The sequence below is a fragment of the Sceloporus undulatus genome, chromosome 2 (genome assembly GCF_019175285.1).
Source record: "Sceloporus undulatus isolate JIND9_A2432 ecotype Alabama chromosome 2, SceUnd_v1.1, whole genome shotgun sequence".
Lineage (NCBI taxonomy): Eukaryota > Metazoa > Chordata > Lepidosauria > Squamata > Phrynosomatidae > Sceloporus > Sceloporus undulatus.
Window position 1 is genome coordinate 91,978,047 of NC_056523.1, and position 17,113 is coordinate 91,995,159.

Sequence of the window (17,113 nt, forward strand, 5' to 3'; positions counted from 1 at the left end):
CATGGGAGCTAAAGTGGAACCATAGTGCTGTAATTCTGTAGTGTGAATGGGCCCTTGATTTAAAGGCACCAAACCTCATTCAGGTAGACCTCAGAAGATCTCCATCCTCTTCCATAAAAAGAAAGGCTTTTTAAAAAAACAAAAAAACAAAAACCTTTTCATTATGCAAGATGTTTCTTTTCTTTTCAGAGAGTGGTTACATGCATTTGTCCACTGTACAGAATAAAATACAGGAGCCAGGCCTGCATACAAATCTGGAGTTACAGGTTCATATTGAGGCATATCCTGGACCTTCCACATATGGATGGACATACAGGAATCCATCAGGAAATCCCAGGGATTCATCATACATTGGCCAGATGACTTCTGGCAACAACAGGTAAGGAAGAGTTGCTGTCTGCTTTGTCCTAAGGGACTTCCCAAGCAATGGCTTTAGCAAACAGGAGCATACAATTCTCCTTACTTGGCTGGAGTTGAGAATTCCAGGGAGAGCTATTTCTTGCAAATGGTTAGTGACAGAGATTTGCCTCCATGTAATTTCTTCTTTGTATTCTCCAATACCTATTTGTTGTGTTTGTCATGCATTAATCTTCTGAGATGATCAGAGCCAGCTCTAGCAGTTGCCAGAATGAAGCCTCAGGTGGTAGAGGGTAGTGGTGGCAGCTGGTTTCCTGTTTCTGCAGAATGCCCTTTGTTGAAGGATAGAGCCATGTATGCCACAGCCTGTCCAGAGCCCCTAAATTATCCCACTGTTCCATTTCTATGTCTCTCCAGGTAACAGCTGTATGTGAAGTGGTCATGGGCCCATGTTTTCTTTTGCCTCCGTCAGAAGCAAAGCTTCATCAGATCCCTGTGCACAAGATAGACTAAGGTCTCTTTCACACTACACATAGCACTTTACTATCATTTCAACTGCCATAGGTGCATCCTTTGGGATTCTGGGATTTGTAGTTTGGTGAGGCACTAGAGCTCTCTGACTGAAAATTATAATTGCCTCTTGAAATGATAAATATCCTGATTTCTTAGGATGGACTCGTGGCAGTTAAACTGATATTCAAATGCTATCATGTAATGTGAAAGATTTCAACAAGAACTTGCTCAAGGCCTTCATAAACTGCCTAGCTGAACAGGGATTTGGATCTGGATTTCCCACATATTTGTAGTTGTTTACTTGCAAGAATTAAGTGTCATTCATTTATGCCCTGTGTAAATTCTATGAGCTGACTTGGACTCCATATCAGAACGATTTCATTTGATTGGCCTTTTGGAGTTGGAACGCCAATAGACAAACTCAAGTCAGTCGACTACAGTTATGTACCAAACTCTCTCCATCAATTAGTCCTGGATGGTTCTCTCCCACTAATATAATCTCAGATTTGTGGACTGGTTGCAAATTCCCATAACCTTGATACGTGACAGAACTTGTTTGTCAGTGCATTTCAAGCTCAACAGCCTATTTAGTGCCAGGGAGGTAGCTATTCAAACATGTATTACAATGACTGCTGAATAGACTTTACAATGTGTATTTGTTCTGTCTTTTGGAAGGTACAACAACACGCTTAAACTGAATGGTATTAAGGAAAGACATGGAGGAATGTATACATTCTTTGCCAGTAATGGTGCAACCAGTGCATCCATTACTTTCAATATTTCAGTGAAAAGTAAGTGCTCTCTCCACTCAAATTCTTCCAACATTTCGGTTGAATTAGACAATACATTTTTCATATTTTTTGCAGAGGTGATCCTCCAAGTGGTAGAAGACATGTTTCTCACAGTATGTGATTTTCCTAACCTACATATGTTGGAATTAGATTAGGTAAAAGGGAAATGGAAATTTCACTGTGAGAGTGGAAATGGATTAGTTATAGGGAATATGAATTACCCTTTTGAGGTCTAGTTCGCTTCAAAGTTTAGAAAGAACATTAGGAAACTCAACCTCACTCAAGAAGTCACAGTGAAAAGTTAAGAGGAACTTGTTCTTTCTGTAAGCAAATGAGTTACTGCAGAATCATAATGCCTATAAAATATTTCTAATGGAGTTCTGTCCCTCAGATAAATTCAAGACAGCCTTCAGGATTATTATAAAGTGAATAAAGGGAAATTACAGTCTTTTGTTTTAACAAGAGCAAAAACATTAGACTTGATTCTTCCACTGGTCCAACACCTAGGGATACAGTGACTTTCCAAGAAGGGACTAAAATAATCAATATAGTAAAGCGCTGACTGTGCTCTTACCTGGATAAAGAAATGATCAGATACATGACACCTAGAATCCAAAGACCACAACCAAGACATTGATATGTTAACCTGTTTTACATAAGCCAAGTGCCATTATATTTCATAATTGATTTTTAATGTTGTTCATCAAGGTAGGGTTTGAAATAAAATGGGTGGATATATATACTCATTGTACTTAGTAGTTTTTTCCCCATTTGTTCTTCAGCCTCACCTCAAGTTAAGGTGAAACCCAACAGTTCCAACAGTCTTTGGTGTGAAGCCAGTGGTTATCCTGCTCCACGTATTGAGTGGTATAAATTACCCAATAATCAGAGTACAGACAGGTGAGTTAACAGTCCTATGCATCACTACTTGTAAAGTACAGCCTGTTCGGTTCATTGAGATTTACCTCTTGGTAAATGTATGTTTAAGGACTGCAAGCTTCTTATATTGTACAGTGGACCCTTGTTATACGCTGGGGTTTGATTCCAAGATCCCCCGTGGATAACAAAATCCGTGGATGCTCAAGTCCCATTAAATATACACGAATTAATTTCGTAACCCGAGGGAGCACTGTAATGACATAGCAAAATGGTGTCCTTTATAAAAAATGGAAAATCAAGGTTTGATATTTGAAATTTATACTTTTTTTTAAATATTTTCAAACCATGGATGCTTGAATCCATGTATAAAAATCTATGTATAAGAAGGGCCGACTGTATATGCAATATGTATTTATTATACCTGTATAGATGTAATAAGCACATACATTTGCATTGTCAATAATGTCTCTAGTCACCAAGAAATACCCAGTGCAATCATGATGATGAGTCAATATTATATTGTTGAAGGAATAGTAGTTAGATGGTTAGGTCTTGGAATATCTAGTTGTAAGTTTCCACTGAGCTGTGAAACTGATTTGGATGACCTGGGCAACCATTCTCCCTCAGCCTGACCTACCTTAGTGGGCTGGTGCAATTGAAGTAGGGAGGAAGAGAAGTACATATGCTGGCCATCTCATTTGGAGGAAAGATAGGACATCAAAGTAACAAACAACCAAATAAATAGGGTTTGGAAAGAATGGGAAAATCAAATTGTACAGCCCACCAGTAAAAAGTGCTCCTGATTTATTTCAAACTGAGAGTCTTAGAGCAGGTGGCTAGACCATAGAGCAGGTAAGGAATAACAGCAGTACATCTCTGTGCTAGGAGATACCACTTGTTACCAGTTCTCTTATCACTAGGAGATGGACGAGAAGAGCTGCAGTCTGAGCACACAATGGAGCTGGTCCCCTGCTTCATTTGATGACACCTATCAGTTGGGTGACTATGGTATCTCTACACTGACAGAAAAACTCATACTCACCTCACAGCCACAGTACATTTTTCTGGTCTGCAGTGACTCTTTTAATGCCACACTCACCGTGACAAGATCGGCATAACCTGCCACACATTTCTTTCAAGAGAACTCGCATTAGTGTAAAAGGGCAGGCCTACAATGATCACTTGCCCTATACCTCACAGTTATTCAGCCACACACCTGTAGCTGCTCTACCTTTTCCTCCCATCATGCATGCCATCCTAGTAACTGGAGGTGTGCTAATACTAATCTACTGATATTCTGATCTGCAGTTATCTGCACACCAACCACTACCTAAAAAATTGTGACTGCAAATCAGTGAATCTGAAATTCAAACAGTATCACATCCTGACCAGCTTCTTCCACACACTGAAATCCCCCCCCCCCCCAACAGCTTGACCCTAACATCATCTTGGAGCATTGGGCACACTCAAAATTATCCAGATTTTCCAGGTAAAAGCAGGAAAATTTTAAAACAAAATTTTGCTGAAAAGTCCCACATTTCCTGTGGAATCATCACAAATGTAATGTGCCCAATTCACAGTGACTATGAGGTGAATGCATGTTTTTTGGCCAGTGTAAACACATACTCTGTCCCAGCACATGTGACCAATCTGAGGAAGAGAATGAAACAGTCCACAAATGGAACATCGTATCAATAAAGTACAGGAGATTCTACTGGCATATTAACATCTATTGTCTTCTTTGGTTGTTTCACAGATGCAGTCAAGATGAAATGCTGTTCATTAATGGCACCAGCACAGAAATTATAAGTGAATCTCCTTTTGGAAGAGTGTCATTGTTTAGTATCCTTCAAGTTAAGGAGATGGAAGGCAACATGATATTTTGCTGCTTGGCAATTAATAGTGCAGGAAACGAATCTAGCTTTGGATCTTTAGTTCGTGTTGTTAAAGGTGAGGTAAATTCCAAACATTTCATTTGCAAAAAAATAGCTTCTTACTTAGAGATTACTCATTAAATATTAACTGTGGCTGCATTTATACTAACAGAAAGAGTGTTTCTATTTGAATAAAGGTGCATATAGATAATCAATACCTCTTCTGATTGAATTTCATCCCTTTCATTATTCATGTATCATCCAGTAATTGTTCTAAATCTTTTCCAGTTTGTTTCATTTTTTTATTCCCCCAGGAGACTCATAAAGAGCTCTGTGTCCTATAAATTTGACATTTTTAATTCAAATGCAGTGGTAGTAATAGCATGCCTGAGAAAAAATCTGCATGGAAAACACTGAAGCTGTAGGCAACAGGGAAGTCTTCCATTAAGACCAATTGTAAAGAGGAACAAAAATTAATTAGAAGCAAAGGGTGGTTTATTTGGAGCTTATTTGCTTCACCTGATTTTATTTTTAAATTAACATGCATAACATGAATGGAGTTTATTCATTCTGTTTCATTCAGTAAATCCACACCCCTGAGTTCAATCTTTGGGGCCGTTTCACAATTTTATTGGAGTGGAGCATTCTTTTTTTAAGAGAGGGAAAGTGTGTGGTTGCTAGACTACCAACCCCACCATCCCCAACAGCCTCCCCAAAGATTATGAATAATGGGAACTCTTGTGCAAAACATCTGGAAGAAACCTGGTTGAGAAAGCTGGTTTAATTTGTGAAGTTCATACTGAACTTCAAGCAGTCTCCTGGAGCTGCAGGTGAGTTGACTGCAAGACAGATTGAATCAGCATTGAGAGAAAACTGAATTCATTGTACAGTAGGGGAAAAATAATATCTGCTATTCTTTTAAGAACATTTATTTATTTATCCTAATCCAACAAATAGACTAGGGAACCTGATAGGAATAAATGGTCAACCTGCAAATGATTTTTTAATTCTACCTTTTGTTTTTCCAGTCCAACGTGAGAGCCTGGCCATTCTCTCCAGACCAGCCTTTGGAGGCTTCGCAGGAGCAATAGGTTTCCTCTTTCTGTGTATCATCGTATTAGTCTACAAATATAAACAGGTCAGACTCATGTGCATTCTCTACAGTAGGGCTGGGAAATATACAGGCCTCCCACAGAACTTGTTGAACTGTAGCTCCCTGCAGCCAGAGCCAGTATAACTAATGGCAAAGAATGAAACCTGATGGTAATTTCAGTCTTGCAACATCTGGAGACCCATAGCATTTCTCATTCATGGTTAATACCGAAAGTAGCTAGAAACTGGTTCCTGAACCTGAGAAAGACAGTTTGATACTCTCCTTATGGTCCACTTAATGTGTACCATGGTTGTCCTCCCCTATTTTAAGTGTCCCTTGAATTCCCTTGGAATCCATCTCATTCTCATCCTTCCTGAAATTCCATACTGTGAAAGAATCTCCTTTTATTATCATTCTTCAACTGTCTGTAAATAGGCACACACTTGCAGAGCTTGTTGCTCTAAAGATTGATTATCCAAGTTCCAATATTGATTCTGCCAACATGTGAGACAGTAGACCAGAAAAGTCCTTTTTTATTTTTTTTTTTTGCAGTTCCCTCCTTTCCCCTGCTACTTTACCATGGTAGCCATTTCTCAGGGCCTGGAATTTTCCAGAGGGAGACATATGGTCTGTGAGTTTCTTCTCATTGTGATGATGCATCCACAAGTATGGGCTGAAGGAAAGAACAATTGGGGATTTCTTCTACAAAGGGTGGAGGGGAGAAGGTTTGAGTGAAAGTGTTCTGCTGTCCCACTGTCATAGAGCTACAGAAAATTCACAGGTGACCCTGTGCTATTCCAGCAATTGCAAGCAGTTGTATTCCTCTTTGTTTCCTTTTTGTGCATTTAGTGCTTCTGTTCTGCAATTGCCCTGCCCCATTCACAGAATGTTAATGGTGCATAGCACCTGGTAAAAAGAGGAAGAAGAGAGATCACACAATGGCTTCTGGAAGAGCTAGGCTGAGGAGTCATCCACCCCAAAGCACCCATGGGTTGGAAAGTTTTACCACATGCAGGCGAAGCTTAGTGCAGGGCCTCAGAATCTCAGAAAGAAAGGAAGTAAACCCTGTGGGAAAAAAGAGACTTAATGTTATTACTTACATTCATTATTAAATATAAGTACAGTGGGCCCTTGTTATCCAGTGGGGTTTGGTTCAAGGACCCCCAATGGATACCAAAATCTGTGGATGCTCAACTCCCATTAAATACAATGGCATAGTAACATTTTGTCCCTTATATAAAATGGCAAAATCAACCTTTGCTGTCTGGAATTTATACCTTTTTTTAAAAAAAGATTAAGCCATGGATGCTTGAATCCATGGATATAGAATCCATGGATATAGAGGGCTGACTGTACAATTAAGAATGCCTTACATTATGAGAGACAGTTGTCTGTCTGAAGGACTTTCGAGGTCTAGTTTAAAGCTAAAGTATAAGAAAGAAGAGAGAGCAGGGCTCTTGAACTTTCCCATCAGCCAGTAGCAGCACCTAGATAGCAGACTGAGAAGGCATACAGGTCTCCTGGTCACTGCTGGCTTCTTTTCCTCCCTTATGGTGAGATGCATTGTTTTTGTATTTAAATTATTATAAATATTTCTAAATTTCCCCCTATATACATAAATTTACATGTGCAGTTTTATGCAGAACAAAGTTCCCTTTTGTCTTCTTTGGAATAATGAATTGTTTCTTCTTTGGTGACAAACCTATTTTTAAGTACCTATCCAGATTTGATATGGGTGTCTTTAATCCATTTGTGATGAGTTTGATTTCAGCACGAAGACTTCAACTAGTCAATTCAAGTATCTCCACAAACCTAAATATGGGCAGGGGTTTATGTTATAATTCCCAACATCTATGAAGTCAGCTCTGGTGGGTTTAACAGCCCATTCTTATGCATGTTTGATTGGAGGCAAGCAATTCAGTGAGACCTACAAGTAACATGCCTAGGACTGGACCCTGACATCCCTGTAGATTAGATAGGACCGCACCAGTAGCCATTAGCTCTGCTTAACCATGGGGGGAAATGAATACTTCTTTTCCCTTACAGAAGCCAAAGTACCAAGTCCATTGGAAGATCATAGAAGCCTGTGAAGGAAACAACTACATCTTTATAGATCCTACACAGCTTCCATATGATGAGAAATGGGAGTTTCCCAGAAACAATTTGCAGTTTGGTAAGAAAGTGTTTTTCACTTGTCCAGTAAATGATTTTAGAGTTCCTCGTCCAGAAATTTCTGGACTTTGATTTTAAATAGCCAATGAAGAAGGCTCTAGAGTGCATACAGACCAAAATTTCAGGCATCCCCCCGGCTTCATTTTCATCTATGGATTCCAGTAGATGCTCTCCAGTTTCCACATCATTTGGTTGGGTGAGAAGCAATCCCATCATCATGTCCTTTCATATTTGCTTTAAGTCCGAATTACTGAAATAATACTACTCCCTTAAAATTCCACCCTCTTGCTTTAGTGTAGGATTGAACAATTTTTGTTGCAGCTCTTGGGATTATGCTTAAATTTGAGCAGGATCAACAAATTGGTTTGAAATAAAATCTAACTCTTGGCTTCAAGCTAATAGCAGAAAATCCATAACTCTCTGAAGGCATGCATACCCATGCATGCATACATAGGCACAAGCATATACATCATTGAATAAATGTTGAAAAATCTTCCTCCAAAGACTCTGTTGTGCTTCAAAGTCTTGTATTGGTTTTCACAGGAAAGATCCTAGGAGCAGGAGCTTTTGGGAAAGTGGTGGAAGCCACAGCTTTTGGATTGGGCAAGGAAGATTCTGTCTTGAAGGTGGCTGTGAAAATGCTGAAATGTAAGTGGCAGGATGGTTGAAAAGACTTCTATGAACAGGAGAGGATTAAAGTAAAAGATATAGAAATATGAAAAGAGGTGTATAGAATTTTTAAAAGAAATTCATACTCTATTTTTTCTCTTATAAAATCGAAAGCAAGGGATGTCCAGCACCAGGGATGTACAACACCAAAGGTTGGGGATTTCACACAATGGCTGCAATCCTGCATGGTTCATTGTAGCACAGTACTTATGCTACTGTCTCATTGTGTTATCCCACTGCATTATGCTACTGTCACGATCCATTGTCCCACTCTAGAGCAGCTGAAACCTCCCATTCACAGCCATTCATATCTAGAGGCAGGGGAGTTACAAAAACATCTGTCTGTGTTTCTGTAGCCAGATGTGAAATTATTACATCCTCCACTGAGGTCTGTCAGGGGTGTCCAAAGGTCGCAATGGCTTATGTAATCATTTCACATCTGGCTCCAAGGAGATAGCCAAATATCTCTGCAGTCCTCTCCCCCACTCTCCTCCAGGCATGAATGGTTGTGAGAGTGGTAGAGCAGCTTCAGCAGTTCAGCAGTCTGGAGGGGAAGCATTGGTCACTGCAGAAAAGGAAGGAAATATTAATCTCTGCAGAAAGCAAAAATAAACAAATGCAGGTTTAAGGTTAATGCCAAGAAGACCACAGTTTAATTCCCAACTCAGCCATGAAACCCACTGGGTGACCTTGGGCAAGTCACATTCTCTCAGCTTCAGGGGAGGGCAATGATAAACTTGCCAAGAAAACCCCACAATAGGTTCACCTTAGGGTTGTCATAAGTCGGAAGTGACTTGAAGGTACATAACAATAACAACAAATGCTACTAACAGGATGCTAGTGGGTCATTGCATAGCTAAATTCTATTGGCACACCAAAGTCAATTGCCTGCAGCATTGCTAAGGTGGTGAAGGGAAAACTGCTCATTATAAACATCTTAACTGAGCAGAAACTATCCTGTGCTTATTTAGAACAACATCATTTTGAGCCACAGAGCTCCTATTTCTTTAAAGTTTGGCTTAAGCATTATTAGGTTCATTCTCCATGACTGTGACAGGAAGAGCCATAATTCTCAGAAAAAATCCAATAACTCTCTTTTGTGTGACCCTAAAAGGTATTACAGTTCTCTCAAGGTATAGAACTTGCAAATAATATTTTCATTCCACTGTTCAGATTTGGGACTCACCAGCATCTACCATTGAGACTGCATTACAAACCGCAATCTCTCTTCTGGTTTCAGCAACAGCACATACTGATGAACAAGAAGCACTCATGTCGGAACTGAAGATCATGAGTCACTTAGGTCATCATGAGAACATCGTGAACCTGCTGGGAGCATGCACCCATGGAGGTAACAAGCTGGCAGCCACTAAATTCCTCAACACTTCCATGCTGTTTCTCCTGATTCCCCCCCTCTTTTTTTTTTTATTTTTTTTTTTTTTGCTACCTAAGAGATGTGTGATAGCTTCTGAAGTCATGCAGATCATGGACACCACCAGATTATTATTTTTTCCTTTGAAAATACCAAACCACCAACTGGCTAAAAACGCCTTAAGATGTACAGAAAATGATAGTGGACCAGATATTTAGAGTGGCCAGACCCAAGTGAGAACAAACTTGAGTTTTAAAGAGCTTAGATATTTCAGTGGAGTGGGATGAGGTAGATCTTCTGTGACCAAAAAAGATAAATCACTTTTTGTTCTGTCCAGCTGCACCAATTTTCTCTGTCTTCTTTTTCCTACCCTGTTTCTGATTCCATATATACTATTCAGCATCTGTAAGCTGAATTAGAGAACAAGCAGAATCCCGTGAGGCCATTTTTTCTAGACTTACTGTATCACTACTGGACTGTAATTAGGAGAATATTCCCTTGGCAGGAAATAACTTATGGGAGAAAATACAAAAGAAATAAAGAAATAAAATCTAGCATCGGGGCCAGCCTTAGAAGTGAGTCAATTGGGTTCCAGCTCTAAGCAGCAAGCTAACAATGGTGCCCAACTCCACTCTCTTGTTAGTGAGTATTTGAACTGGGCCAGGGTGGGGGAAAGCAGTAAATGTATTTAACTTGTTTTGCCAAGTTCTATAGATTGTTGGGTACTAACCACATAAAATTATTTGGACCAATTAGTTTGAAATTTAAAAATTTCCATGTTAATTACCATCCCTTCTATATGAAGATCAGTAGTGCATGACTGTATTTGAGGTGGCATCATTCTGCGCTATAATACTATAAACATGACACATAAACATTAAGGAAAGGTAAAATTGGGCGGGGAGAGAAATATAAAAATCACTGCTCATCCTAGATGCTGCTTATTATAGGACAGTCCTGGAGCTTTTGGGAGTCCTGGTGGTGCAGTGGTTAAATGCTGTACTGCAGCCACTCATTCAAAACCATAAAGTTGTGAGTTCAGTACCAGCAAAAGGGCTCAAGCTTGACTCAGGCATCCTTCCGAGGTTGCTAAAATGAGTACGCAGATTGTTGAGGGCAATTAGCTTACAGTTGTAAACTGCTTAGACACTGTTAGTTCAGTATAAAGCATTATAGAAATGAAGCTGTTTTGTTTTTGACACTGCAAAAATTATAGTGCTATTACTCTACTTTAACTGCCATGGTTCTGCCCTGTGTAATCCTGGGATTGGCAGCTGACTGAGAGACATTTAGAATTTTGAACCAGAGATCTCTTCCAGTGCCATTGTCCAAACCTCAAATCCCAGGATTCCATAGGATTCAACTATGATAGTTAAAGTGGAACCATAGTGCTATAACTGTGTCATGTAAAAGGGCTCCTGATTAGCATGTCAGGTGTTCTTGCCTAATCTTGTCCTAGTAATGATGGTTTTCTGTCAGCATGGGGTCATTTTACAAGAAAGAGCAATTCAAAATCCCCAGTCCAGCAGGAACTGCATCACATAATTCTATTGCTTGTGTACCTTGCCTTTGATGATCAGGCTATACATTTCAATTTAGTAAGGCTTCCACTCCTTGCATTATGGTCTCCCCTCTGAACAGTTTTTGTTAGCTGAAAGTCTGAGGAATGGCACTTTGCACTTCCCCTTTCCCTTTCTGATGCACTCATAGCTAGCTAGCAACATGGATAGAGATATACTTATATATATATTATTTCTCTATCCATACTGTTTTTACACTTGAGGAAGAAAAGGCTTTGTAACTAATACATGATTTCTGAGGAGCAGGGAAGGTGAGAGACAAAGAATTAAGCAGTCATTCCATCATTTCTTCATTCAACTTTGGACCCTTCTGAGGTTTTACTGGGGGCAGGGGGGGAGGATACCTCGAGGAAAGTAATATGTGAAGTACATGCAAGTTTGGTCTTTCAAATTATCAAGGATAAATCATCAGATAGGCATGCCAGACTGAACAGAACTAAAGATTAATAACATAAACTGAGAGCATTTTCTGGTAATGTTTATTTTCTGTTTTCTAGGCCCTGTCTTTGTCATTACCGAGTATTGCCCTTATGGGGACTTGCTGAATTTCCTGCGAAAGAAAGCAGAATGCCTCATAATCCAGGATTTAACCTTAGAGTCTTCCCTTGATAGTACATCAGCTGACTATAAAAACGTCTACCTTGGAAAGAAATACCTCCAAAGGTAATAATCCAAGCCACTCATCAGCTGTTACAGGGATGTAAAATTTAAATGAATTAGGTCCACATTCCCAGTGTAACACTGGTTAAGGATTCTGTTCATTATTTTTCCATTGTTCACACTCACTAATCCATCCACTCACATATGTAGTGAGATGGGAAGCACATATCACCTCCTATGTGAGAGGTGGTGGGATTTAAGTTTTTATTTTCTAGGAGGTATGATCTGAACTTTCCATTTTAGAAATCAGCTAGCACGGACATGGGTCCTGTGGGTCATTCTTACTTACAGCTTTATGGCATGGAAGAAGCTGGCCAAAAGCATGACTACAAGATGGAGAAGCCTGGTACATACATTCCCCAGCACCTTCTTTCCTAAGCAAGCTGTTTCTGTCTTCTTAAGAGGCCAGAGGACACTTCATGTAAACATGGAAAGAATTAGGGCAAGTAGGAGAGTGCTTGCCAGCAATAGACAATAAGATTAATGCTTGTCCTCTCCAAGGCTGGTGCTAGAGTGCCTAGCACTCCTTTTCAGTCTTGGCTGCATTTATCTCATGTGGCCCAGGACAACCAATGATGTTCTTGATGTGATGGTTACATTTTTTGACTATCTAAATCACTTTGGCAAGGTGAAGCTGAAGGCTTTCATGGCTGACATACATAGTTATTTGTGGGTTTTTCGGACTATGTGGCCATGTCCTAGAAGAGTTTATTCCTGATGTTTCGCTGGCATCTTTGGAGAATGCTGGCATGGAAGTGAGGGGGTATATATATATACTCTGTGACTCTAGATTGAGAGGAGTGATTTACATGTTAATGTGTGTATTGTTCTCTTGTTAAATGGCAAGGCCTCAGGGTGGAGGATATGCAAGGAGGTTTTGTGTCTTTTTAATTAGTGTTCCATTGTCTGCTGGGAAAAACCCTGATCCTGGGTGGTTTTCATTTGCATTTTGCTGGGTCTTGATTTTGGTGTTTTTCAGGACTGGTAGCCAAACTTTGCTCACTTTAAGGGTTTCTTCTTTCCTGTTGAAGTTGTCTAGGTGTTTGTGGATTTTAATGGCTTCCCTGTGCATTCTGACGTGATATTTGTTGGCATGGTTCAGAATTTCAGTGATTTCAAACAGAATTTTATGCCCAGGATGGTTTATAACATGTTCTGCTACTGCTGTTTTTTCTGAATGACTCAGTCTGTAGTCTCTCTCTCTCTCTCATGTTCCTTGATTCGTGCTTGCACCCTGCATTTGGTGATTCCTATGTAGACTTGTCTGCAGCTGCATGGTATGCGTAAACTCCTGTGGCCACAGAGGGTCCCTCCTGTCCTTCACTGAGTGCATCATTTACTGGATTTTTTTGGTTGGTTTATAAACCATTTGGAAGTTGTATTTCCTCACCCGTTTTCCTATTCTGTCTGTGACTCCTTTGATGTATGGTAAAAAATACCTTTCCTTTGGGTGGTTGTCTTCACTCCTATGGGTTTTTCTGAGTCTGGCAGCCTTTCTGATGTCTGACCTGGAGTAACCATTAGCCTGTAGAGCTTATTCTAAGTGCTTCAGTTCATCTTCCAGGAAGTGGGGTTCACAAATCCTTTTTGCCCGGTCTACCAATGTTTTTATTGTGCTTCTTTTTTGTCCTGGCTGATGGTTGGAGTTTTTGTATAGGTATCTGTCCATGTGTGTAGGTTTTCTGTATACTGTGTGGCCCAAACGTTTGTTTGGTTTGCAGATGACCAGAACATCCAAGAATGGCAATGTCCTTCCTTTTCTTTTTCCATCATGAATTGGATGTCCATGTGGATGGTTCAGAAACACAGTCAGATCTTCTTTTCTGTGGCTCCAGATGGTGAAAGTGTCATCCACATATCGGAACCATGTTGTGGGCTTTTTGGGTGCTGTTTCCAGGGCTTGCTTTTAAAAGCATTCCATGTAAAAGTTAGCTATCACAGGGCTTAGAGGGCTTCCCATGGCTACCCCCATCTCTCTGCTCATAGAATCCATTGTCCCACCGGAAGAAGCTGGTGGTGAGGCAATGTTTGAACAGGGCTGTGATGTCCTCCAGAACAATTGGTTGGGTGAGTGCCATGGTGTCCATTATGGGGACTTTGGTGCCGGTGAAATATCAGGAATAACCTCTTCTAAAACATGGCCACATAGCACGAAAAACCCACAAAAAACACTTTGGCAAGGCTTGCCCATATCCATTTTCAATTATTGTAAAATTCAGATGTTTTTGGACTGCAACTCACAGCATTCCTCACCTTTGATTTTGCTGGGAGATGCAGTTCACCAACATCCAAAGGGCAACAGCACTTTCCAAATCTGACATGGAGTGTGGGACCCTTTCAGAAAGAAAAACACACTGAGCCAAGACTTATGCTTCATAACTTGACTGGAATTCACAAAAGTTCCAGTGGTACTTGGTTAAGTTATGATATGTCAGGCATATGTAAAAAATAATGGGATGATTGGTTTGCACATATTCTCTAGCAGAACTCTTTATAGTGGAGTTGAAAGAGCATGCAAAGCAGCCAGGCAAGACCTCCATAACAGATTATCTCTTAGTGGTTCTTAAAAATTCATAAAGCATAGATTGAAATAGCAGTAATTGAAATAGCACAGTGCTTAACAGCCTTAACTGAAATATAGTGTAAAAATACTTCATCATTCTGTTGTTTTTTAATGAATGCTGAGAAAGTATTTGATAATGGAATGTCCCCACCTATTTAACCTATGTATTCATAGGTTTAAGCAGGATGATTAATTGACTAGATGGATTCACATGTTCAGTGATGTATCTAAAGCAGAGGAAGGCAACATACAGAAGGGTGAGGGCCATACATGCTGCCCCAGGATCTTCTAAGGACCTTATCATACAGAGGCACTTACATGGTTAAAACATTGCTGAATTGTTGCAGAAGTGTGAAGATGGTCATCCATCATGCTTCTAAAACATAACTGAGGCTTCCTGCTTTCCTTCCGTTGACAAAGCATCCACGGAGAAGCAATTTTTTAAAATAGCAGGATGTCCCATTATTCAAAAAATTGTTTCCCTGCAAACGCTTTGTTGACGGAAGAAAAGCAGGAAGCCTCAATTATGTTTTAGAAGTGTGATGGATGATCCCACCTTTGCACTTTTGCAACAGTTCAGCAACATTTTACTAAGTGCCTCTGTGTGATAAGGTCCTAAGACTGCACCTATGCCTCTCCCTATACCCTTGACTTTTTTTTTATTTTACTTTAAAGGGGCCCTTATACCTTATAGACTGTGTAGGGTGCACTTTTATCATATTTTCACCCCTAAGCTATTTTAGGCTGGAGGGGAGGTTCAAAACCAGAAAGTACACAAATACTTCTTGTTTTTGCGGGGAGGAGCTCCACCCTACACCTGAAGCATCTTAGAGGGGAAAACATCAAGAAATTCCCCAAGCCTCCTAGAGGTCACAGAGACCCTTTCAAAGTGAATACAAAAAGTGGTGGGATGCAGACTGCATCAAGAGTCCCATGGGCCACATTTTTCTCACCCCTTGCTAAAGCAAAACTGATGATTGTAAGCTGGCCTCAACATTACTTTCTTACATGAACCAAATGCCTATAAGGTTTCAAAGAATATATGTTCTTTAGCAACTTGGAGACAGAGAACAGTATTGGATACATTTTTTTCCTCTTTTCTTTCTTATTCAGTGACAGTGGGTTTGGAAGCCAGTGTACAGACAGCTATTTGGAGATGAGATCCATGATAGCATCAAGCTCTGTGCACATCAAAGGTAAAAGGATCACTTCCAGAAGCAATAGAAGTACTTCAGGAAGGAGCACCCTCTTGTTCTAGAAGCTTTTCCTGTGTAGAATTATTGCTACTGTTCTGGTGTGATGGCAGTTTTATTATATCCCCCTAACCCACACACACACTTCTTAAACAGAACTCAGTATACCATGTGTAAGTCCATATTTAACCTCTTCCAAGTCCTGTGAGGTAAACCTACATTGTGAGATCTTAATTGGCCTCAAATCTCTCAAATGTTTTGTGGCTGAATGAGGGATGTGAATGCAGATCTGTCCAAAACTGAAGAGTTAAACCAAGAGCCTTAACACATGAGAAAACAAAGCAGAAATGGAGCCAGAAAGTAGCGGCTCTGTGTCTTACCACATGACATTCATAGCTCTTCAGTTCTCTTCCCATGGGAGATGGCATCAAAGCAAATCTTTTGCTGAATGGATTTTTCTAGCTAGGCAAAAGTTGTGCTTTGACGAATGTCTCCTGCAGGAAGAGAACTGAAACACTATAACATCATGTGGTAAGGCAGTGAGAAAGCTGTTACCCTCCAGCTCCATTTCCATTTTGTTTTCCTGTGTGATAAGGCTCAATGACATGTGGTACCACAAAATATACATAGCAATAGTCTCCAACTTGGATGGCTTTAAAAATTAAGTCAAACAAATTCATGGAGCCAGTGGTGTTACTAGAGTTGGTGTCATCTGGTGCAGTAACTCATGCTGTCACCACTCTCCATTGACCTCCTCCCACGCCACACCATACAGAATCCTTAGTGATGTTTTTTGTACTAATGTTACTCATAAATCATCATTTCTGTATATCACTGAATGTAATGGTAATAGTTACATAAACAACTAGCAGAATTAAAATTATACGTTTAAATTACACCAACTAAATGCCTTGACATTTACATAGTTTACAGAATTTAAAAGAATTTAAAATGTTTACAACTTAAAAAAATAAATAAATCCTGAGTCTCTCCTTTCGCCTCAGACTGAGCCTCACCCCACGCGCACCATTTCTTCGGCATTTTAAAGAGAGGCAGATGAACACTACCTCTTGTTTCTGCCCAAAGGCAGATGTTTGGGGAGAGCTAGTGTTGTCTCCCCCTTAGGGTGTCTCTTGGTGTGGGCCGCACCCCCTGCACCTCTCAGTGCCTCTGGGTGAAGATGCCAGTGGTTCCTTATAGTTTTTCCTGGTTTTTCCTCCCAAGATCATGAAAATTAAAGACTTTTTGGGTTGAGTAAGTGACACCTGGGAGGGTGCAGCATTAAGAACTTGCTGTGAATATGGTAAACATTGGAAGTCTCCCTGCCTCTTCATCCAACATCCACTCCCATTCCATTGCACTTTTTCTTACTTTAGTGCCATCTGAGGAAAAAAACA

The 17,113-nt window shown here is 40.1% G+C and overlaps 1 protein-coding gene across 1 annotated transcript in view; it reads left to right on the forward strand.

The window, feature by feature from the left end:
• The window catches only part of CSF1R (colony stimulating factor 1 receptor), a 54,535-nt gene that overhangs the window by 19,379 nt on the left and 18,043 nt on the right, over nucleotides 1-17,113 (forward strand). The window contains exons 6-15 of the mRNA XM_042455127.1: nucleotides 190-379; nucleotides 1,546-1,661; nucleotides 2,444-2,561; nucleotides 4,297-4,490; nucleotides 5,443-5,552; nucleotides 7,554-7,680; nucleotides 8,223-8,327; nucleotides 9,589-9,699; nucleotides 11,798-11,963; nucleotides 15,637-15,719. Of these exons, the coding sequence (XP_042311061.1) occupies nucleotides 190-379; nucleotides 1,546-1,661; nucleotides 2,444-2,561; nucleotides 4,297-4,490; nucleotides 5,443-5,552; nucleotides 7,554-7,680; nucleotides 8,223-8,327; nucleotides 9,589-9,699; nucleotides 11,798-11,963; nucleotides 15,637-15,719 (1,320 nt within the window). The remainder of the gene's footprint in view (nucleotides 1-189; nucleotides 380-1,545; nucleotides 1,662-2,443; nucleotides 2,562-4,296; nucleotides 4,491-5,442; nucleotides 5,553-7,553; nucleotides 7,681-8,222; nucleotides 8,328-9,588; nucleotides 9,700-11,797; nucleotides 11,964-15,636; nucleotides 15,720-17,113) is intronic.